Consider the following 25097-nt stretch of genomic DNA (forward strand, 5'->3'; position numbering starts at 1 on the left):
AATGTGATGAGAGTTCAGCACTGATTCAACAGAATGAGTAAATATAGGAGTGCCTATAACTAACTATTTCTTCTGTTTGTTTGCATAACATGACTGTAGCAGAGATGGCTGTCCTGCAGGGAGAGTGCCCTTTAACTACTGAGTTTAATTGTCTAGAGCTTCTTCAGGTTCTTTCCCTTCAGGGTTCCATTGAATTAGATCAGATAGATCTGATTTTAATAAGATCTATAGAGGCTGGGCCTTAATGAAAAATTTGGAACCTAATTGAGACAGCATCTAGCCAGACCCAGGAATTCCTTAAGCTGTTTTTGTTTGTGTTCTTGGAAGAGGAAAGGATACTATTCCTCTCAGTCTTTCACGGTTAATTAGTAGCCTATCTTTAGATATGAGATAACCAAGGTATTTTATGTGGTGTAAACAGAATCAAAGCTTGTCCTTTGAGATCTTATGTCTTTTGTGACTAGCTATTGTAATAGATAAGCTGTGTCCTCTTAGGAATCTACCGTGTTTCCCCAAAAATAAGACCTAGCCAAACAATCAGCTCTAATGCGTCTTTTGGAACAAATATTAATATAAGACCCGGTCTTATTTTACTCTAATATAAAACCTGGTCTTTAATATAATATTATAATATAATATAATAAATAATATAATATAATATAATATAATATAATATAATATAATATAATATAATATAATATAATATAATATAATATAATATAATACTGGGTCTTATTTTACTATAATATAAGACCGAGTCTTACATAAGACCGGGCTTATATTAATTTTTGCTCCAAAAGACAGACACATTAGAGCTGATTGTCCGGCTAGGTCTTATTTTTGGGGAAACACAGTATTATGTCCTAGAGCACAAGAGTAAATCATCCACATATTGGATTAGAGTAGAATTTCTGGGAAGTTCCACATTATTCACATCAGCTTTTAGCATCTGAGAGAAATAGGTGGTACTCTCTGTATACCCCTGGGACATGCATTACTGTCCAAGTAAACTCTGATCTTCCCAGGTGGAAAAGCAAAGAAGTATTTCCTTTTCTATGTTTGTTTGTTTTGTTTGTTTGTTTGTTTGTTTGTTTTTTCCACAGGAATGCTGGAAAAGCACTCCATAAATCTATCACTGAAAAATATTGGCAATACACACAGGAATAGCTGATAATACGGTATGTGGATTTGGGACCACAGGATATCTATTTATAGCTCTGAGATCCTGTGCAAATCTCCATCCTTTCCCACTGGGTTTCTTTACTGGAAGGATAGGAGAATTACAGGTGTTCATACATGGAATTATAAGCCCCCCTTTTAAAGGTAATCTTGTGTAATGAGCTAATTCCAGCTAGTGCATCAGGCCTCAAAGGATATTGGCAAATATTAGGTAGAGGCAAAGTATTATCAATAGTTATTTTAATAAAAGAGGCTGACTTAATCTCGCCAATCTCTGTACTGGGAAAAGCCTAAAGTTGTAACATCCTGCAACATTCAGACGAATTTCCTCTCATGTAGTTTATTTTAAAATCATTATTTTCTCAATCTGATTCATTGATTCTAAATACATTTCACCCAGTATGAGCATTATTGGTTAGAAAGTCTCACACTATCAGGTGACTTGGGGCAGATCTGAATGGTAAAAATAGATGTTGCCCTTTAACATTTCCTAGCTGGAGAGAAATAGGCTCTGACTTAAACAGACATTGGTTGGTTAGATGTCCCTACCATTCGTACAGAAGCTTTACTCCAATGGAGAGGGCAACTTAGTCGGATAGTGTTAACAGATGAAGGTACCCCAGTGTTAGTGACAAGGGAAAATGCCCTCATAGTCCTTGAAGCAGTCCTATGCTTGCCTCTGTTTATTTTCTTTTTCTAAATCCAATTTTAGTTTTCTACAATACTTAAGGTGACATGACTTTTTAAAATAAAAGCAGATTCCTCTACAGGAGTTTCCCTAGCAAACCTTTAATAATTCTGTTGCTTTGCTCTCAGAAACCAGTGCATTAATTGGAATAAATCAGAAAAGTCAGGATTATATGTTCTAACAGTTAATTCAAATTCCTTTGTGAACTCATCAAGGTCCTAGAGAGGGTTGGGGGAATCTTTAGGGGATTCCTTAGTCCTGTTTGTATGCAGTTGCTGATTCCCCTCTGCCTGAAACCAGCTTTTCTCTAAAGGGAGCTGCAATAGAGGTGAAGAGAGAGAGGCAGAGGAAAGAAGAATAAGTCCAGACAAAAAAGTAAAGCATACAGTGGGGCAGTTGGAGAAGAGGAAAGAGTGGAGTGTTGGCATTGATCAGCTTCAGAAACCTTCTTTAGTTCAGAGACAGTCTCTAAATTTTCTCACTAACTTCCTGGAGAGAAGAACATCTCTCTGCACCATGTCAGAGGCTTCTATTTGCCAGTTGAGATAAGCCTCCCATTTCATTCAGTTTGATTTTAGGTGCACACAAAACATTTAGATGTCAAAAGAGCTCCATTTTGGCCATCTTAAGCTGATATCACTTCTAGTTAAATCTTTCCATGTCTGTAAGTACTTGCAAGTAAAGGCTCCCTAGGAGCTGTACATCTGCAGGAGTATTAATGGAACTGGGGGCCGAGAGCTTGTCAGCCTTGGAGGCACAATTGCCCATGTTAATTTTTAGTTCTCTTTTGAGATCTGCAGAGTCTGAACAAATACCTAGTGATATTGTGTAGTGGGCTGAAGTGTGCTGCTTATGGGCTGAGCTCCAAGGGGCTGTCACCTCCCGAGTCGCTCCAACCCTCTTATGTGCTTCAGTTTCTGTCCCCAGCTATCTAGTACAACCGTGAGGACTCAGAGCGCTAGGTAACCAGCCTTTATGTGTGCGTCCCCGGACGAGTCAAATATTTAATTACAGTTGTGTTGGAAATCCCTATGGGGCCACTGCACGTTTTGAGGAGTACCCTCAAACACCTCCATATATATTTTTAGTCACCTAAGAATACCCAAAATTTGAGCTGGAGGGAGTAAATACCTCTTATCTTCAGAGTTGAACAAGTTCCGACTCTTATTCAGCAAAGTTTTTTCAGACTCACAGTAAACAATTCCAATTGAAAAGCCGAAATTAAAACCAGCCACCCATTTTTTTCTCCTGTCCCTGAGTTATCTTAACTCTTGTCCTTAACCTGGTTTATCTCAACCCTTAACCCTTAATGCCACCTCAAGGATTGCTTTTGTTTTTTTTTAACAGCTCAAATAAAGTCAGGATCTTCTTAAAACGGGGAGGTCCGGAATTCTAAGAAAAACTCACCCAAGTTCACCTCATGCGGAGCAGAGAGCAGGTGGAGCACAATGAGCCCCTGCTGGTACCTAGCACCAAATCCGGGTCTGCGGAGTGTCCCTGGGGGGCTTCTGTGGAATCCTGCTGACGTCAATAGAAAAACATCCAGCCTAAGAGAAAGCTTATGAGTTTATTTGAGCCAAACTGATGACAATTGCCAGGAAGCAAAATCTCAATGGGTTGAGAAAATGCTCCACAAAATGGTGGTTTGCAGCTTATTTTGTATGTAGAATCAAAGGAGGAGGGTTACATGAAATTCGCTTGTGGTAGGTTAAGGGGGTGGGAGAAAGCAAAGCAAGGAAATCTCTGGGATTGGATAAAAGTAAATGGAAAAGACAGGTACTTCTACATAAGCGGGTACAGGATAGTTAATAGTTCACTTTTTACAGCACCTAAAGATGGTAATCAGAGGACAAGAATAACAATGTGAGATTCTGTAATTTCCTGCTCTGGTCCAGAAAAAGGGATTACTGCCATTCTAAGGGCATGTTATCCTAGATGCAAAAAGACGATAGACAGGCTCACTTAAGGTAAAGATTGACCTTTATCAAGGAAGCTGCAAGCTAAAGATGTGACTTCCCACCATGGCCTACCTTAGTTAGGAATACTTTTGCTCATGTCATGCTATGTGGTTATTTTCAGTCTCCTGAGCTTATCAGGTTTAACTTGTGGCACCTTTTCCATCCATACTTAGTAAATACTATAATTATATTATTTTATTATTTCAACAAAAACCATTGGGGCCATGGGACCCCGCAAATCTTCAGTAAAAGTGGCACAGATGCCGTTTCCCTGAAAATAAGACCTAGCCGGACCATCAGATCTAATGCAACTTTTGCAGCAAAAATTAATATAAGACCCAGTCTTGTATTGCATTACATAAGACTGGGTCTTATATTATATAATACCTGGTCTTATAGTAAAATAAGACCGGGTCTTATATTAATTTTTGCTCCAAAAGACACATTAGAGCTGATGGTCCAGCTAGATCTTATTTTTGGGGAAACACGGTGGTTCTTGCCAGAGTGGCTGGGCTCACAGGACAAGTGGAGAGGTCAAGTGTGAGAACTAGGTGCTGTGGGAGAAAACAGAGCCTGCTGAGGTGCTGAGAGGCATCCTTGCTACCTGGAAGACATGTCCAATGATATGAAACTGGGATGCCAGTAGCCCTCGGCCCAGGGAGGGGCATGAATTTCTAGCTGTGCACCCAGATTTCTAGTAAGGTCCGCCAGCTCAGGATGGTTGGGAGTGGGGAAGAGAAGGAATCCAATCGCTCACCATGTCACCACCCACAAGTCCTCCCTCAAGCTTGACACATACAGAGGGCCCAGAACTCCTCTGCATGGTGCATTCATGGGTCCTGGGTGTCCTCTGAGGGGGAAGTTATCTACCTACTTGCCCTGCCAGTAGCCCCAAGCCAGTGTGAGTGTCCACTTTTTGTCCAGGGTTGCAGTGGGATAAGGAGCACCCACCACCACTTTGTGGGAGCACCAAACATTTGGCCTCATGCCTCTTTCCAGCTGAGCCCGCTGGGGACAGCTGTACAACCAGTTGCCATTTTACCCCATAGAAATGAAGTATCCAGCCTCATTTCTTCATTTTGTGCACAAGACAGAGACTTCTCATGGAAGAGGGAAATATAAAATCAGATATCAAAAAATGTGACTGGTCAAAATTGCTCTTTTAAAGGGCACAGCCTTCTCTGGGAAAGGGGCAGGTCCTAGGAGAGGAGCTTCGAGCGTTTGCACAACTTCTTGTCTATTTGCACAACCTGGGGTTTTAGAGCCTGACTGGTATTATGTTATTACTTGTACATGGCAAACCTTACTTCTCTTTGGGTAACAATATTTTGCATTTGCATTTACATTTTTAAATCCATTTGCCATCCTTTAGACTCATGTCTACATAAATGTATTTTCACTCTTATAGTGATATATTTCCAGCTCCAACTGCCCTGCCCCTGAGTTGGCCCTTCATTCTTCTCATCTCTCATTCAGGTGGCTCATGTCTCTGCTGTAATCTTTTGAGGAGAGCTTTGGCCATGCCTCTCCTCGCCAGTACCAGCACCATCTTGTCCTGAGACTGCACTTGTTTTTTCTTTTTCTTTTTAAAAATATTTTTAAAATTTTTCAATTACAGTTGACATACAATATTATATTAGTTTCTGGTGTACAACATAGTGATTAGGCATTTATATTACTTACAAGGTGACCACCCTGATAAATCTAGTGCCCATCTGACACCATACATAGCTATTGTAATATTATTGACTATATTCCTTATGCTATACTTTACATCCCCAAGATTATTTTGTAATTACCAATTTGTACTTCTTAACCCCTCCCTCTTCTTCACCAATCTCCACACCCCCACCCCATCAGGCAACCCTCAAAGTGTTCTCTATGAGTTTGTTCCTGTTTTTGTTTGTTCATGTGTTTTGTTCTTTAGATTCCACATATAAGTGAAATCACATTGCACCATCTTCCTCTATCTGATACACTCCACTCAGCACGATAGCCTCCATATCCGTCCTGCACACATCCCCTCAAAGTAGGATTTTGGGTTTCTTCAGATAAATAACCAAAATTGGGATTATTGGGTCCTTCTTTGTCTCTTGTTTTCCATTGTTTACTTTTATTTTATTTACTTTTATTTATTATTTATTTTGAGGTAATCATAAAAAGATTACAGCAGAGACATGAGTCACCTGAATGAGAGATGAGAAGAATGGCCAGCTCAAGAGATTTTGATCTAAACTCTATTTTGTCTAAGTGTTACTACCCCGGTTTTTATCTTTTGCTTCCATTTTCATGAAATATCTGTATCCATCCCTTTACTTTCAGGCTGCGTGTGTCTTTCGATTTGCAGTGGCAGCATACGAGGTCTGACAATTAGGTTCGCGAACTCATCCTAGAAAAGTGCTACATACCTCATTGCTGAATATCACTAAGGTCATTTTCGAAGTACTCCCCTTGGGAAGAAAAGCACTGATGCCAGTGCCTAGTCCACCCTTCAAAGCAATTTGGGAATTCTTTTTCTGGAATGGCCATCAGAGCTGTCGTTGTATTACACTTGATGTCCTGAGTGTCATCAAAATGTCTTCCTTTTAATATTTCCTTTATCTTTGGGTAAAGAAAGAAGTCACTGGGGGCCAGATCAGATAAGTAGGGAGAGTGTTCCAATAAAGTTATTTGTTTACTGACTAAAAACTCTGTCAAAGACAGGGCTGTGTGAGTTTGTGCATTGTCGTGATGCAAGAGCCATGAATTGTTGGCAAAAAGTTCAGGTCGTTTTCATCTAACTTTTTGACACAGCCTTTTCAGCACTTCCAAATAGTAAACTTGGTAAACTGCTTGCTCAGTTGGTACAAATTCATAATGAATAATAATCCCCTTGATATCAAAACAGGTTAGCAACATAGTTTTGACTCTTGATTTGGACTGACAGAATGTTTTTGGTTGTGGAGAATTGGCTGACTTCCACTGTGCAATTTGATGCTTTGCTTCAGGGTCATGTTGATACACCCATGTTTCATCACCAGTGATAACATGGCCCAAAACATCATGTTGCCTCTCCAAAAGGTCTTGGTGAACTTCGACTCTCCTTTGCTTTTGTTCATCGGTGAGTTCTTTTGGGACCATTTTTGCACACACCTTTCTCATGCCAAGATTTTTCTGTTAAGATTTTCCTAATGTTTCTCTATTGACATTTACTTAGCCTGCTATGCTTCTCACAGTCAGCCGAAGATTTTGATGCACAATTTGATGAATTTTTGCAATGTTTTCGTCAGTTCTGCTCATTACTGGCTGCCCTGACCTCTCTTCATCAGTGACGCATTCTCTCCCCTTAGAAAAAGGTTTAATCCATTTTTACACTGCTGTTTTCTTCATGGCATTATCCCCATAAACTTGGACTAACATGTCCCTGATTGCACGTACACTCTTGAGAAGTTTAACAAGAAATGTAATGTTTGTTCATTGCTCTAATTCAAGCTCAGACATTCTCACCATGGCACACAAAAACACACAACAACAATAATGAATGCCACTAGTGGTCGACATGTCGACCACCACTTGTTGACACGAACACAGCTGTGAGTCACTGATACCAAGGTTATGAAACCTTACCAAGCTGTTTGTACAATGCTGCCAATGTAAGCACACAGCGGCAATTTCGCGAACTTAATTGGCAGACCTCATATTTAAGAGTCTTGTTTGCTTGACTGACTTCTACTGTGCAGTTTGATGCTTTGTTTCAGGGTCATATTGGTACACCCTATCTTTTGATTGGAGTATTTAACCTATTTACATTTAAAGTAATTATTTTTAGATATGTAGTGATTGCCATTTTATTACTTATATTTTTATCTTTTTTTTTTTTTTTCATCTTAAAACAGCCCCTCCAACTTTCCTTGTAATACTGATTTGATGGTAATGAACTCCTTTCGCTTTTTCTTATCTGGGAAGCTCTTTATTTGTCCTTCAATTCTAAATGATAAATTTGTTGGGTGGAGTATTCTTGGTTGTAGGTCCTTGCTTTTCATCACTTTGCATATTTTGTGCCAATCTCTCTGGCCTGCAAAGTTTCTATTGAGAAATCAGCTGACAGTCTTCTGGGAGCTCCCTTGTAGGTAACAAACTGCTTTTCTCTTACTGCTTTTAAGAGTCTCTCTTTGTCTTTAACTTTTGGTATTCTAATTATGATGTGTCTTGGTGTGGGCCTCTTTGGGTTCATCTTATTTGGGACTCTCTGCACTTCCTGGTCTTATATGTCTATTTCCTTCACCAGGTCAGGGAAGTTTTCCATGATTATTTCTTCAAACACGTTTTTAATTCCTTGCTCTCTCTCTTCTTCTTCTGGTAATCCTAAAATGTGAACGTTGTTACACTTGATGTTATCACAAAGGCCCCTTAAACTATCATCATTTTTTTGGATTCTTTTTCCTTTTTCCTCTCTGATTGGGTATTTTCTACTACCTTATTTTCTGAATCTTAATTTGATCCTCTGCTTCATTTAATCTGTTGTTGATACCCTCTAATGTATTGTTTATTTCAGTTATTGTATCCTTCATTTCTGACTGGTTCTTTTTTATGTTTTCTATCTCCATTCTTATGTTTCTTATTGTTATGTTGAAGTTCTCACTGAGATCATTGAACACCCTTATAACCTATGTTTTGAACTCTATATCTGGTAGATTGCTTGTCTCAATTTTGTTTCATTCTTTTTCTAGAACTTTGTTCTGTTCTTTCACTTGAAACATGTTGCTTTGTCTCATTTGGCTGCCTCACTGTGTTCCTCTCTATGCATTAGGTAGAGCTGCTATGTCTCCCAGTCTTAGTATAGTGGCCTTATGTAGTAGGTGTGTGGGGCCCAGTGGCGCAGTTTCCCTGGTCATCTGAGCTGGGTGCTATAGAAGTGTCCCTTGTATGATTGTGTGTGCCTTACTGTTGTAGTAGAGCCTTGGCTGCTGTAGGCATGTCAATGGGAGGTATCAACCCTCAGGTTGATTGATTGTGAGGACTGGCTGTGACTATAGTAGAGGAGCTGTTGTGCAGGGGCTGATCCTACGGAGCAGGATTCACTCTAGCAGGGCTCTGGTGCCTGCCCAGTCTGCCTCTTGAGTGTGTCATCTGTGAAGACAGCTGGGTGGTGCTCTGGTGTGCCAGCCTTCAGGCCTCCTGGGAGGGGCCCCACCACAGGCCAAATTCAGCTATAGTCTATGCCCTGCCCAGGGCCACCTGAAATGAGCCTCAGATCAATCTGCAGATGGCTGCCACGTGTGCTGGGCTTGGAGGTGCCTGCGAGAGGCTAAGTTGTGAACTGAGGCTGGCTGTTGCCAGTGCCAGGCTTGGAGCTGCTTAGCAAGAGGTACAAGGCATGCTGAAGCCAGATGCCACTTGTTTGGGGTTTGTGAACCTTTGAGAGATTTTAGGAAAGTTTGTAGCATGAGCCAATACAGGCCATTTGTATGGGAAATCCACTGGAAGCAGCTGGGGTGGGCCCGTGAGTTGGGTAGGGAGAGGTGAATAGTGTTAGCCAGGTCAATGGAGACTCAGATATGGCAGCCTTGTGCATATGTAGGCTGGGTGGTGGGAGGTCCCAACAAAGGAACAATGACTTCTGCCAGAACTTCTATCTGAGAGAAAGCTGCCCCTCCAGCCCTTGCCCTGTCAGACAATTCAGTTCCTCCCCATATGTGCCCAGCTCCCTTCAAGCTGCTTCCCCAGCACTGGAGCTCAGAGTGAGTGAGTAGGTCAGTGAGTAAGTTCGTGTGCGGGCCCTTTAAGAGAAATGCCTGGGACTCCAGCAGTCCGCTGTCTCACTCAGCCACATTCTCTGCTGGTTTTCACAGCCAGAAGTTATGGGGACTTCCCTCCCCAGCACTGAAACCCTAGGATAGGGAACCTGGTGTGGGGCTGGGACCCCTTGCTCCTCATGGGGGACCCCTGCAGCCGAGACATCTCTCCCTATTTTCAACCACCACATGCAAATGTGGGACCAGCCCATTCCCCATCTCTGCCCCTCCTACCATTCTCGATGTGGCTGCTTCTGTATGTCCTTAGTTATAGGACTTCTGTTCAACTACACTTCAGGCCATTCTCAATGATGGTTGCTCTGTAGTTCAGTTGTAATTTTGATGTGGTCATGAGAGGAGGCAAGCACAATGTTTACCTACTCTTCCCTCTTGACTGGAAATCTCTTTCATATTTTTCAATATTAGCTCAACTCAGAGTCAAGGCCCAGTTCACAGAACCAGATGTTGGGAACAGGCAGGGACAGTGATGCCAGTGTGTCCTTGTGCCTGCAGGGCTCCCAGAGTTAGAGCAGATGAGTCAAGATGCAGAAGGATCAATGGTGGTTGGAAGCTTACTTCACTCCATGAGGGGCTCCTTCTTGCAAGTCCCCACAGGTGCCCCTTCCTGTGTAGGCCTGACCTCATGAGGTATGAGCTGTCTCTGAGCTTCCAAGTCTTTATCTCAAATATGTTTCTACTGGGAGGCCTTTCTTTGGTTTTTTTGCATTTATTTCCTTTCTGCCTCATCACTTGTTGCCTCTTGTCCATAATGCAGTGGATCTGCTATTTTAAATATGTGAACTTACTCCATCTTCACACAGCCTGGGGGATAAACGTAGTCACATAAAGACCTTGAGATTCTATATAAGGACCATGAAGTTCAGAGAGACCAACATGCTCATATGGGCTTGATTCCAATTTTCTGCCTCCAAGACCCACCTGCTATGCTCTCCTGTCCTCCACAGGTAGTGTATTTGCCCAGTCCTCCACTTACATATGTGTGTATATAGTTATATATTATATTATTTAGTTATATATCATTGTATTAATTATATTTGTATATGTTATGTATTAGTATGTTATATATGTCACATATTAGTGTTATATATGTTACATATAAGTATATGTTATGTATTAGTATAGTGTATGTGTTACATATCAGTATATACGTTACATATGTTATGTACAGTATTAGTATATGTTATTTGTTCTGGAGTCTGATCCAGAAACCCCAGTATTCAGCTACTGGTTTTATATTTTCTGTCCTCCATACCTATCTGTCCCATTTTCATCCTTCCTTCCCAGCTAGATTCTGGAAGATTCATGAGCTTGTCCTCCATGGCAGCACTCGGAAGCCTGCCCCACCTTCTCCTTGCTGTCTCCAAGACAGATTTTAGTTCTGCTGTTGCAGATTTCGTTCTCTTGTGATATTGCTTCATCCCTTCTGTCTCTCTCTCTGTGTGATGTCTTGTTGCTCTATTTCAGCCAGGGCCCCCTTTGTGGACTTCCAGGAGCCACAAGGAATTTTTTCACCTGTCGAAGGTAACAGGAAATTTCTGAAGATGCCTTTCTGGGTCTTGCAGTGGATCACTCAGCTGTGCAGTTTCTTTGAGTCTTCTGAATGTTGCTCCCTTTGCCTCCATCTGCAGTCTTTTAAGAACCTCCATGGTGTTGGTCATCTTTGCCTAACTTCAAATAAAGCAAGGTCTGTTCAGACGTGGTGTTTGTCACAAAGAGGACTGACCTTGTCCCCATGTTTCGTCCCCTTATGTGATGTTCCAAGTCTTTCATCACATCGACAGTTGTGCAGGTTAACAAGCCCATTCCCAGCAGTTTCTCCCTATACCCACTGCCCAGGCCTTTGATACTCTGAACTGAAAGAGCATAAGAAAAGTTGCAGTTCCCTAAAAGGCCTGACCCCAGGTCTTTCTGCACTTGTACCACTAACCCCCATGGTACTTTGTAGAGATTCCGGGCCTTATTCAAGAGGAGACACTGGTGACTTTATAAGGGATTTTGTCTACTTTTGTCTGTGTGAGTTGGGATTCTGTCATTTGCAGCCTTGGCTTGTCAGCCAAAGTGTTGTAGCACCTCTGTTCCCACAGTGTTCCCCTTCATGATACCCTGCTGTGGATCCTAGAAGCCTAACCATTGGTCCCATACCTGCCAGTGACATCCATTCTGAGAATGTGGACAAAACCATATGAGCTAAACCCACCGGGCCCCACCATGACTTATGTATGCTGTGCAGGTGCTGATCTGCCAGGTTCTGGGAGGTGAACGGCATGCTGTGTGCATGACACCAGGTATTCTTGCAGTGAACTCAACTCCTACTCTCCCCTCTTTTCTCCTATAATACAACTCCCAAATTTTAGCTGTGCCCATAACCTTCCAGATTAAGACTACATTTTCCAGATTAAGACTACATTTTCCAGCTTTCCTTGCACTAGATGAGGCCATGTGACTAAGTTCTGGCCAATGGGACATGAGTAGACAGGACTGTGCAAATCCCAGCCCATGCCCTTGCAGGGAGGGTAGGAATACATGGTCCCTCACGAGCTTTCCACAAGCTGGCCCAGTATGCTGGTGAGCCATCTTGGACCAATACCCAGGTGCCCCACGCTGGAGCCACCATATCAGCCTCGACTGCTTATTTTTAGACTGTTTAAATAGAAAAAAACAACAACAAAAAACACACAAAAAAACAACTTGTACCTCGTGTAAGCCAGTGTTTGGGGGTTTCTTTGTTATGGCAGCCTAACCGATACTCTGCCTGATATAGTGCTCAATAAATGGTACTTCCCTCTCCTCTGTGTGCTTTTGGGAAAAGGTATCGTGCAAGGCAAGGTATTAGGGGATTAAGGCCAGATATCTGTTCAGCAACCTTCTAGACTCCTCCCCTATTACAAACAATTGTGGACATATTGGCTCACATCACCTGCTTTCTTGGCTGGCAAGCCAAGACAAACACTCTTCTTCCAGCCACAGAAATGACAAAGGGTGGCAAAGGTGGTGGCATGGGGGGCTCCCAGAGGCAAGAGACAAGCCAAGCACCTTAACAGAAATCCCAGTGCTCCCATGGGTCCTGCTGTGGTAGCACTGGCTACAGCAAAAGACCAGAAGCGCTGCCTTCCCAGGCTCTCCATCTGGCCTGGAGGCAGGCTCACACCCTGGAAAAGGTCCTTTCTGCTGTTCAAAGTCACACATGCACTCTCACTTACCCTTCATCACCAAGCTGCAACCTGGGGACTTTCAATCCCATTCTGCAGGGTGAAGAAGCTCAAATCCAGAGAGGTTTAATAAACCCCCCCAAAGAGGGGGAAGGATCAAAAGGCAGTCCCCTTCACTCATGGCCCTTCCTTCCATGCCCTGATCACTCTGCTGTGCTACCCACCCAGGGGAAGTACACGACAAGGTAAAGAGTCTAAAGCGAGACTGAGGGTGATGACTTAGACCACCCCACCACACACAGCCAGCTTAGCCTTGGCCTGGACATAGGGTCAGCTGGGGCAGCAGGCTCAGAGAAAGTGGGCTGGTGGGGACATCCACTGAGATGAGGGGAGTGGCAACCCGGTCAGTGCCCTGCACCATGGACACATGTGCTCACAGGCCTCTCCAAAATGACTGTCCTGACCTCTAGTGTCCCTCTTATCTGAGATGCATTGCTTGTTTATGGATGAAGAAAGGTTATATTGATGCACCTGGAAATCAATGCCTCACTTCCCCAGAGCATGTTTGGCCACAGAAGGTACATCCCGTCAGAGGCAAAGGGCAGAGGTCACAAGGCCAAGTCCTTTCCCCAGGACCAGGGCCAGTCTCTGAGGGGCGTCACTGAGAAAAACTTGCCTTGACTTGTGTCAGGCTCCTAGGAAGAGAACCACCTCTGAAAGGTCCTCACTTCCTACTTCACATGACAGGAGAACTGCAGCCACTGAGTCTGGCCTTCCTGCCCATCTTGATAGCTCATGGCCTCTCCTTGCTCTCTGGTCCCCAATGTCCCCAGGTCCCAGCCTGCCCAGAACATGTGGATGGGTCCAAACCCTAACTGTGCAAGTGCTCAAAGAGACCTCAAGCTTCTGGGGTAGTTTAGGAGGCTTTGTCTCCCCAGAGCTCTGAGCAGCTGGGGAGGGTGAAGGCAGTGGCTGAACTCCATACACCAGCCCCCTGAGTCTTGCCTCAGCCTGGTCAAGACTCCTAATCCATTCACCATCAGCTGTGCAAGTGGGAAGTAATATGCCATTTCCTAGGGAAGTGAAGGAGGAGAAATGATGTGCCCTCCCACCCTCACACAGTGTATACAGTGGATGCACAACAAATGCCTGATGGATTGCACAAAGGGTCTCCAACAGTAAATCATAGGAGTAGTGACCCCTGTGGGCCTGGCCTGGCCCACGGTGGCTTCCCTTAGGTGACACCGGGATAGGGGTTGGATTTGGGGTTGTGCAGAGAAGACGAGAGGAAGCTCCTGGCCCTCCAGGAAACTGGAATAAGCAGAAATACAGCAGGTGGCCTAGAAGTGAGGCTGTTTGGGAACCCTGCACCGCTTGGCCAGAGGTTTGATCCCAAAAGCACCTTTGTATACTTCCAGGTACAAATCAAGGTCCCCTGAGACTCGGCCCCCAAAATAGCCCCTATTTCCTGGCAGAGCAGAGGAAAGCAGCACATGAATGTCATAGAGTTAGAGTTATTTTTTCTTTTTATTGGCAAAGTAAATATATTCTTATGAAGAACCAAAGAAAATATACATAATTGTAACATATATACACCACTTTATAGATTTTTAAAATTTCAAATTTACACAAATGCTGATATGTTATTAAAAGATATTTTATGTAGATGTACTTATGTACAGTTTATTTACATACATTCATAGGATGTGAAATAAACCTGTCAAAACAAGCTAGTTCATTTGATATTAATTTCTAGACAAAATAAGGAATGCATTTCTAAATCAGGACTGGGGGCTCTATCTGGTTCTTCTACATGCATTGCAGCCTGCTCCCCTCTCCTCCCAAAGGTGATCCTGGAGGCTAGTGTCTGGATTTGTCTGGAAACAGGATGAAAGGATGAGCGACCCTGGGCACAGATGATCCAGAGCTAGCCTGCATCTGTCTGCCTGTCCTGTACATTTAACTCAAGCACATGCACTGTCAGCCCCCCAGAAAGGGGTCTTTTCACCCCAATACCACAGCTACATGGAGGCCAGGTCCTGTACCCCTAAGCACCCCGGGCCCATACCTTCTGGTAGTCAGGCTTGACGAGGCATCATGGACAAAGCTACCCTCATGCCACAGTGCAGCCCAGGACTTTCGGCCTACTTCCTTCTTTCCTGTGTGGCTTCCTCTGGGAACTGGCATTTCAAAACTGCACATTTCATCTTCCTGGGCAATGAAGAACTAGTGCTGGCGCTGGCGCTGGCCCTGGCCCTGGCCCAGGCGGGGAGCCCAGTGGGAGAAGGGCCAGGCCCCCCACCCCCCCGCCCCCCGCCGCTGCAGCAGAGATGGGCACGCTGGAAGGCACCAAAGCGTTAAGGCACGACAGCCCGCCTCCAGGTCGGGGGTTGGGTCTCCCCAGGAAAGGCAGCAGGTGGGGGGCTCTGGGTTCCTGCCTCCCAGGCCAGATCCCCTCTTCCCACATGTCCTGGGCTTCAGAAGGTTGGTTGATAACATTGTCACGTCCCTCTGAAGGAGGCAAATAAATTATTGCTACAAAATATCAGGGTGATCCGGCCAGGGGGCGGGAGGGGGCGGGGCTCAGTTGGCGGCGCGTACTGAGCGGCTGCTGCGGGGGAAACGGTGCACCTTGATGTGCTTGGACAGGTGGTCGCTCCGTGCGAACTTCTTCTCGCACACAGGGCACTGGTAGGGCTTCACGCCCGAGTGTGAGCGCCGGTGCCGAGACAGCTCGTCGGAGCGCGAGAACCTACAGGACACCGCGATCAGTGAGACCGGCCCTACCCCACCCACCCACCCCGCACCCCCACCCCCAGGCCTGCCGCAGATCCCCCGGACTCCACTGGCCTGACAGGGCGGCCTGCGGTGCTTCAACTATCAAAGTACTTCTGAATCCACTGCCCAAAAGCCCCTCCCCCGTGTCCCTGACGCCCCTCTGGGATGGCAAGAATTGCAAATAAAAGGCTTTGCTAGCACAGCGGGGGCCAATCTCATGCATCTGAGCCTGAGAGCTGAGAGCAGCTGGTAAGTATTGGGACAGGTTCTCAAGTCTACTAGAGTCCTGACTTACTGCCCCCCCCCCACCTCCTACCCACCCCCAGGTGCAGTGGGATCTCCCTGGCCCTGACTGAAGTTGTGCCTCATGCTTCCCCCCCTTAGATCAGAACTAGGGGCTTCTATGGAAATCTGCATGGGCTTCTATGGAAGCCCAACAAGAGGGGAAAACTGAGGCCCAGGAGAGGTGTCTCAGACTTGAGCCCCATCCCACTCCTGGACTCTACATTCCTGAAAGCTAGGCCCCCTAAGATTTCCCAAAATAAAACCACACCCCTGGGAGGTACTTCTGAGAGTTTAAATGGTTCCCCTGCCACCTCCCTCTCTTGGCCTGAGCCTGCCCAAGAGAAAGGGCTCCCACAGCCCAGAGGCCACTGGAAAGGAGCATATGCTAATAAGAGAGGTAAGGACTCAGCTGGACCACAGGGCTCAGACAGCTCTCACTGATTTCAGGGATTTAAGGCTCTCTCCACCCCATGACCATGGTCCTGGCAATGAGACCCCACTGCCTCCATACGCGTACTCTCCTCTCTGTGCTCCACCTACACTGACCTGTCCTTGGTCCCTCTTGCCACAGGACATTTGCATATACTGTTCCCACTATTCAAAATGTTCTTCCCTCCCCTCCTCTCCTTGCTTCCTCCCACCCAACCCTTAGAGCCCAGCTCAAATGTCACTTCCTCAGGAAAGCCCTCCAGGATCATCCCATTGTAGGCTCCCACAGCCCAATGCACCTCTCCTTCCTGGCCCCTCTATTGTTGTTGCAATTTTAAATTCGTTTTCAACTTTTTGATGAGTGTCAGTCTGTGCCACTAGACCATCAACTCCATGAGGAAAGACATGTCTGCCTGGTGCATGGTAGGTGCCCAGTAAGTGCCTTCACATGAAAGAATAGACATAGTCAGCACCGACAAGAGGATAGAGAGCCATCACAGAAACAATCCTCTCAAGTCCCAGTGCATGCATGCACCCACATGTATCCACACACTCACACACATAGACACACATACACACACACACGTATACACATGCCACTTATATGTACAGGTCATGAACATGGGTGTACTGCACATACATGTACACAGTTGCACATGTACATGTGTACCCACTCCACTCATGCACACATGCATGCACACGCACACATCACACACAGGGATGCACATGTCCCTACGTGAACACACACATGCCCTGGCAGTCAGAGCCTGGATCTGTGTTTCCTGGCCAGGGCCGCCTGCCCCCAGCTGGAATTGGACACATAGCTTCTAAGCATTTGGGCCTGCCCAAAGCAGGGGCCAGTAAAAAACTACAGAAAATGCCACCAGCAGTGCCAGAGCCTTCCAGACACCAGGCACTGGGGGCACCTGCACCTTCTGGGGAACAAGGATCAGCCCTGTCAGACTGACAATACCACAGCAAGGGCTCAAAAAGGACAAGGGGCTTGCCAGGGTCACACAGCCAAGGGACAGTGGGATCTACTCAGCTCCCTACCCCACTAGGAGCCCCGTGTGGTCCTGAGCAAACTTGAAAACCATCCTAGCATCACCATATATTCGATCTCCCTTAACTGACTCTGGGTGATGAACACACAATGGGATTTATAGATGATGTAATACAGAATTGTACACCTGAAATCTATGTAATTTTACTAACAACTGTCACCCCAATAAATTTAATAAAATTAAATTAAAAAAAAAAAAAAAAGAAGAAAACCATCCTAGGCCTCAGTTTTCTCACTCATCCAATGAAAACCTTGGGATTTCTGTCTACTTTCCAGAACTTTTTTCAGAGACCAAAGGCAGTAACACAAGGGCCATAGCAGCCCTCCCATCGTGGGGACACCAAAGGAGAGCCAGGCCTGAGAAGATACTGTCCCCACCTGCAAGACCCCTTCCTGCTGCCTCAGGGCCCTATGGCCCAAGGGGTCCATCCCAGGGAACTGAACCCTCAGTAGATTCTTGCCTCACACCCTCATCCACATTGTTTCAAAGAGCAGCCACTGGAGAGGCCTGGGGACCATGGGGGGGGGGGGGAGAGGGGCAAGTGGCTGAGATGCAGCCTCTGTAGGTAGTGAGCTCTGCCATGTACTGACTAGCGACTTGGGCAAGTCTCCATGTTCTCTGAGGCTGTTTCCCCACCTGGAGACAGGGAATTGACAGATTTGCCTCAGAGGACTGTAAAGGCAACAAATGATTTTTTTGTTTTTTTAAGTTTTTTTTTAAATATACTGTTAACTTTTTTCTTTTTTTTTTTAAATGTTTTTGGGGAATTTGGGGGAACAGTGTGTTTTTCCAGGACCCACCAGCTCCAAGTCAAGTCGTTGTTTTCTATCTAGTTGTGGAGGGCGCAGCTCACTGGCCCATGTGGGAATCGAACTGGTGACCTTATGAGCACAGCGCTCTAACCAACTGAGTCAACCCGCCACCCAAGGCAGCAAATGTTTACAGCAGTGCTTGGTACATGGCACTCATCCAACAATTGTGAGCTCTTATTACCTGCAAGGAGCTTAGCATAGGGCCTGGCCCCTGGTGAGGTCCTGCAGTATGGGGGTCGTTACTCTGATTCATGCTGCTGAAGTGCAGGACAGGAAAGCACAGGGATCCAGGTGACTCTCCTGAGCAGCCTGTAAAATCAGCACCACCACTGGCACACACAGTACCTTTGTGTGAAGGCCTCCCTTCCATCAGCCAAAAAGCCATAATTGTAAATAGTCAAGTCTCAAGGACTGCAATGGGAATGGCACCCCCAAGAGTTGTACAGTGCACAGATTGCCCAGCCACACTTGGGGACTGCTGACTATGGAGATGGGGTCAGAGAATGCTGTATTGAGTAGAGGCAGCAGTGACAAGGGCCAAGAGAGCAGGCCAGCTGCGGGACCACTGGACTTGAATCCTGTCCCTGCCACCTCCTGGCTCTGTGGCCTCAGGCCTGCAACTCCCCTTTTCTAGGCTTCCTTTGTCCACTGGGGATGACAAGAGTACCTGCCACAGAGGGCTGCTGAAAGTTAACATTGATATTAATTGTAGCAGGAGGGGATTCTTTCTAGACAGAATGGATTGACTATTCTGGAACAGGATGTTCTGCTGCAGGGAACAAAGGAGGCCTATATCTGAGAGTGAAGCAAGGAAACTTCTAGGAAGGAAGGCAAATAGCCACTTCCCAGACAATTAGCTCGGAATAGGGACCAAGTCTGGTTTCAGCCCCATCAAGGGTGCCAGAACCACGTCACAAGAGGGAACACTGGGTTCAGAATCAAGAGCAGAAGGAAATAGGGGCTGGTTATCTGTACAAGTGACAACGGGGGTGGGGGAGATGTGGGGAGGGACAGCATTCATCACACAAAGATTCATGGGGGGGGGGGGGCACAGGACACAGTGCCAGAGCTGGCCTGGTAGGAGGAAGAGGAAACTGCTCACCAGCGACAGCAGGAAGAAGAGAGACGGCCTTGGAGTGAAGAGTTCCCAACATGGGGAAGCAAGCAACTGTGCAGGGATGCCACCGTGAAGACGAGATGCAGGTGCAGGTCCTCTAAATACTTTAGCAGGACACCCCGCACGAGAGGCTTGCAGAGGGGGCTGGAGAGAGGTCCTGAGTCTGGGGAGAGGGGTAGGCACATAGCCCAAGGTGAACTCCTGTCTCTGCCACGTACTAGTTGTGTGACCATGGAGAACATGCTTAAATGCTCTGTGCCTCATTTCCTCTTCTGTAAAATTGGAACTGATGCCTACCTCATGGATTTGTTCAGAGTTTTACATGAGTTACTGTATTTGGCCTACCACACATCAGGAGCTACTGTTATGCTGCTGTTAGCTCTTTTCCCCTAGCCCATGGCATAACACCTGAAAGAGCTGATGGCCTTGTGGGGGAGAGAGGACACCTGGCCATTATAATACCAGGCACATGGAGAGAAGATGAGGGGAAAGCCAGCCTGTGGCTGCTGGCATCTCCAGGCAGGTCAGGGTGGGGCTGAGGCACTGCCTGGGGATGCACCCAGAGCCACAGTCACTAGCTCTGTTCATGCAGGCTTTCTGGGCCTCAGTTTCCCCCTCTGTGAAATGCAGATTGGGGCCTACATGTTCCAAGACTATTGTGAGGACTCAGTGAGCTAATGCTTGTGATGTATGCAGAACAAAGCAGGGACCATCATAAGACCAACTACAGCTTCCACTGAGGGGAAAGCATTGGACACAGAGAGTACAGAGAGGGCCAAGGCCTGAGTGGGAGCCTGTCCTGTGGAGGGGATGTCAGCAAGCACAGATTGTGCAGGCCCGTGGGACAGAATGAGAGGTCTGAATAGGAATTTAAGTGTACCAAAGTACACATAAAGGCCAGAGTAGCCTCAGGAAGTATGAGCTCCCCATGGCAGGAAGTACACAACAAGCAAGTATGGGGATTTATGAAGGGGATTCCAGCTCTGAGAACTTAGAATAGTGCCTAGCATACAGCAAGTAGTCAATAAACATCATCATCATTACTTCTCCTGCCCGGCTGCTGCCAGGGCTCCCTCAACCCTTGACCCTCACTTGAAGGCTATGGCCACATTTAAGGGACATGCACATCTTGTGTTCATGTTCAGGATCCCTGAAGGCCAACTGAGGACTCTCAAATCCTCAGAGAAACAGCCCTCCTGAGAGTTAGGCACCTTCGGCACCCAGTGCCTCTGCCACGTGTGACCCCACTAAGGCCAGACCCCACTCTGGAGGGACCTTGGGAGAAGCTGGGGGTGCCTTTGAAGCCCTGAGAGTGCCTAGAGGCAGGGATGGCTCTAGGGTTGACACCACAAGGACCATGCCATGCCAGGCACTCACCATGCTTTTCCCGGCCGAGTGGGTCCTAAGTAAGACGACCAGGGCCAGAGCTTAGACAATGATAGAGCTTAATCCCTTCCACAAATCACACTCTTCTTTACATACATGCCGTATTGAGTAGAGGCAGCAGTGAAACTCACTATCTCCTGAGGCTACCATGTTGGGGTTGAGATCTGCCTATCTAAGATGTACTCTGGGCTGAGGGTCCCGTCTGCTCTCTGGTACAGCCTGGAAGAAGGCAGGTGCCTCCTACTGGTGGAGTGAGCCAAGTAGGTGGCCTTCACCAAGGACCACATCCTTCCTCTCTGTGGCCCCACCCAGCCCTATCCCAACTGGAGGGGACATTTGCCAACAGTCAGCAGCATCCAGGAGACAGTGTCCAGGAAGATGAGCTTATCATGAGAGTCGGACCAGCGCTCTGCCAAGCCAGCTGCCCAACTTCTCCCCAGCCCTGCCCCCCACGAAGAGGAGAATGCATCCAAGAGGAGTCCCTGTGAGTCTGGGGGTACCTCTGAGAAGGGGTACCACCAGTGTGAAAGCTGGGCAGAACACCTTCCATTCTCAGACGATGATCTGGTATGAAAGTGACAATACTACCAATGAGAAGGGGACACCCCTAGTAGAGAGAGGTAGTGAGCTGCCCTCCACTCTAAAGATGAGGAAACTGAAGCTTGGGCAGGAGAAACACCCCTAGGGCACCAACAAGCTGGAGGCTGGCCAAGACTGGGCTTTCCAAATACTGCTGCCAGCTGTCCCCCAACCAAGGCGTCTCAATGCCCATCCTTTCTACAGTTGAGCACCTATCTCTAAGGCCCCACGTCTCTGGGCTCCACCCTGCCCCAAGCTCTGACCACTCAACACTGCACACCTGCCACCACATCGGGCCTCACAAGCTGTCCCGCAAGTGTACCTGTTATCTCAGGGCCCACTTGGCAGACTGCAGCACCAGGCTCAGAGAGGCACGCAACAATAGTACTGACACTCAGAGCAGTGGGGCTGGAGTGTGGGCTTTCACAGAAGCCCTACGGGTCTGCTGATGGCCACCTTCTGGGTATTAGGGGTGGGGGATGCCTCCATAATAACTCAGGAAGGGCCTCCATAATCCAAGACACTATTTGGAACAAGTCCCTTCTATGGCCAGCTCTGCACACCATGGAAAGGGGCTGGCAGCATCGCATCAAACAGTTCTAGTCACAGCTCCAATCCTGGGCCAGCCAGTACTCCAGGAGTGGCACCTTCCACCTTGGGACCAGCTCTCATGAGCTTTCAGATGAGAGTCTGGTCAAAAAAACAAAAACTGGAAACTGCCCCATGTGCCACAGCGACATGGAAGCACACACATGGATAAGGTGCACAAACACTTATGGTCATGCAGCACACGGAGACACACATGACGAAAGCAACATGCATACACATTGCACACACACAGCTACTTGCAAGATCCGGTTCTACACACAGACGAGCGTGCCATGTTGATCTCTCACACATGTACCAGCAGCCGCAGCAGCAAAGCCGGGCAATGTGCTTGAAGTACAAGTCACCCTCCCAGGCAGTCAGAGATCCCAGTGGGGTAGGCGTCCTAAACCAGGAAGAGCCCAGCTGTGGCATCCCTGAGCATTAGCGCTCTTGGCTGGCTGTCTGCTTTCCAGGAAAAGGTGGGCACACCCTGACCAAAGAAGGTGGGCCTCTAGTGGAGAGCAATCCACAAGGGTCCCATCCAGCTGTGCCACGCTCAGGCTGGGTAACCATGGCAAGAGCCCTGCCCTTTGAGAGTCGGTTTCTCCCATTGTGCCACTCAGAGTAGAGCCTAGAAGGAGTCTTCTACCTTTGGGTCACCACCCCCAGCCAAGTCCTCCCTTGTGGTTAAAGCCTTTGCAGCTTCTCCAACACACCTCCAAGTCCCCGGGGGAAGCAAGGGCCAGGCCCAGCCCATAGGCCCAGGGAAGTCTATAAGCAAAACTGGGCCCTCTGGCTGGGGAACAGCGTTTTCTGTTCTGATATGACCCCCTGGGTTCAAATCTAATTTACAAAGTGCTGTGACCTTGGGCAAGTTACTTAGCCAGTCAGAGCTTCAGCTTGCTCAACATTAAGATAGGAGTAAGGGTAGTATTTACCATTTAGGGTGCTACAAGGCACAGAAGGAGCAATGCACACTGTCACAGCCCAATCTGGCACATATAGCCCAAGCCCAGTGGTTCTCACTGGCCTTGTTATGACTTTGAGAGCCCTTCTTCCCTGCTTTAGCCCCTCCCCCTCAGCACAGGACCAAGCAAGCCTTATCTGGAGACCAGTTGGTTTGGCTTTAGTGATCAGGAGAGACCAGGAAATCTGGCCACCCTCTCCCCTTCCCTATCAGCCTTATCTAATGGTGGAGACCTCAGCCTTGGCTGCATACCTAGGGGAGCAGAGATGAGAGGGCCACACTCACCACCCAGCCTGTTACCCGCCATACTGACCTCCAGCCACAGCCTGGCCAGGTGCAGGCAAAGGGCTTCTCGCCTGTGTGCCGTCGCAGGTGGGCCTTGAGATGGCTGCTTTTGGTGTACATCTTGCTGCAGCCAGGGAAAGTACATTTGTGCATTTTGATGAGTTCAGCTGCTGGGTTCTTGGGAAACTTCTGGCCCATAAGGAGGCCAGCAGGGCCGGGCCCCAGGGGTCCTGACCCAATGGGCTTGGCGGCAATAGGCACAGGGGCAATGCGCACGAACTTGGAGGGCAGGTTCAAGTTCGAGGAGGGCACCACCTGGGGCAAGAGTGCGAAGGTCTGCCCCTGGATGTTGACCAGGAGCTGGGCTACCTTGACGCTCTCTGGGGCCTGCCCAGGGGAGGCGGGCTCTGCGCCTGATTCCTGCTTCACCTGCACAGGCTGGATCTGCAGCAGCAAGGGGACAGGGCCGTCAGGTGCAGGCCCCCCACTTGGGCCCTGGGTGCCACCTGCACTGGCACCATCAGGTGGGGGAGCACAGCGCTCTCTCCCACCAGACCCAGGATGGACATGGCTCCTATGTGGTGCGGCTGAGAGCTGGCCACAGGCCTCCAAGTCCTTGCTGTTGTTCTCTGGGGCCTCCTTGACCCCCAGTTCCATGTTCTCCTCCAGAAACTCTTCGATCTCCTCCAGGGTGGGCTGGAAGGGCCTTGGTACATCATCCGGGTCACTCACAGCAAACTCAGGGAAGCAGAAATGCTCTCCTTTCACAGGGACCGGTGCCCTTCGCCAGGCCTCCCAGGTCACAGGGCCACTACTGGCCCCGATGCTGCCACTGCCACTACTGCCCAGTGTAGCCTGGGACAGCAGGAAGTCCAAGATGTTGTCCTGGCCCTCAGTACCCAGGCCACCGCTGTAGCAGGAGCAGAGAGCTTGCGAGTCAGGACTGGCACAGGAGCAGAGGCTGGAGGCGTCACTGTCGTCTTCCGAGAGGGGCGAGGGCAGCATGTGGTATGCCCGCCCTACCAGCCTATTGCCCAGATAACCAACTGGGCACTTAGGTGACGAGAAGTTCTCGTCCACTGGAAGCAAGTGATCCACCATGCTGGCCTGGCCGTGCCAGTGGCAGCTGCAGAGAGAAACAAGGGAGGGCCAGTCAAGAGGACAGCGCACTCACCTGCCATTGCCACATCATGGGTCTGTGGCACCCCCCTCCACCACCTGCCAATAGCACCCCATTGCCAAATGCCTGGATCCTGCCTCCATCTGTCCCTTGGGAGAACTCTGTCTGCAAGAGTGTTTTCCAAAATTGCACCACCTGTTTGCAAGAGTGCTCTCCAAGCCCATTGCACAACCCAGGGCACTTTTGCTTTCAATCATTTTCCAGAACAATTCTTGTAAAGAACACACATGTGTCTGTGAATGATTGAGTGTGAATGTGTATGAGAAAGTTGTACGTAAATTCTCTGCACCTCAGAACAGCCAAGGTCGGGGAACCCATGCAATTTATTGGTGTTGCTAGATTTCTGAGGACACCTGACCTCAGCTTCATTCCTGTTGAGTCACTGGAGGGGGGAAGGTGAATGGCCGTTGGCCTTCTGACCCCTGTGGTATTGGGCTTTGGGCAGGGTTGCCAGACTGAGCAAATAATAATACAGGCTGCCCAGTTAAATTTGAATTTCATATTTTAAAAAATGAACAACTTTTAATGTAAATATGTCCTAAATACTGGATGGGACATGCCTATATTAAAAATTATTTTATCTGAGATTCAAATTTAACTGGATAACCTGTATTTTAATCAGGTAAGTCTAGTTTGTAGCAGAAAATTAAAGACCCATCGCACCTGCCCTCAAGGGCCTTATTTCCCCATCTGAAGGGGGCAGCTCACCCACCCTCCAGCTCTCAGACCCCACAGGGCTCAGCTGCTTCCTCTGTGAAAGGGAAGAGGCAGGACAGGCCTAAATAAATGGACACTTTACTGAGGCTCTACCACTGGGCGGACAAGACCCTGCCCATGGGGAGAATTCATGGGAGCAGA

General features: G+C 47.5%; 1 protein-coding gene across 5 annotated transcripts in view; it reads right to left on the reverse strand.

The window, feature by feature from the left end:
* Positions 1 to 25097, reverse strand: part of KLF15 (KLF transcription factor 15) — a 68536-nt gene that overhangs the window by 39860 nt on the left and 3579 nt on the right. For 3 of the 5 annotated variants that reach the window (XR_012498811.1, XR_012498809.1, XR_012498810.1), the window contains exons 2-3: positions 23088 to 24185; positions 3275 to 3385 (exon numbers count right to left, since the gene is read on the reverse strand). Coding sequence is in view for 2 of the 5 variants with exons in the window: in XM_074340451.1 (XP_074196552.1) it covers positions 15353 to 15521; positions 23088 to 24160 (1242 nt within the window). In the remaining 3 variants the exon portion in view is untranslated. Of the gene's footprint in view, positions 1 to 3274; positions 3386 to 14277; positions 15522 to 23087; positions 24186 to 25097 lie in introns of those variants that run through there. The other 2 variants (XM_074340451.1, XM_019719394.2) reach the window with 2 other exon arrangements.

Source organism: Rhinolophus sinicus, linkage group LG09 (assembly GCF_036562045.2).
Source record: "Rhinolophus sinicus isolate RSC01 linkage group LG09, ASM3656204v1, whole genome shotgun sequence".
NCBI lineage: Eukaryota > Metazoa > Chordata > Mammalia > Chiroptera > Rhinolophidae > Rhinolophus > Rhinolophus sinicus.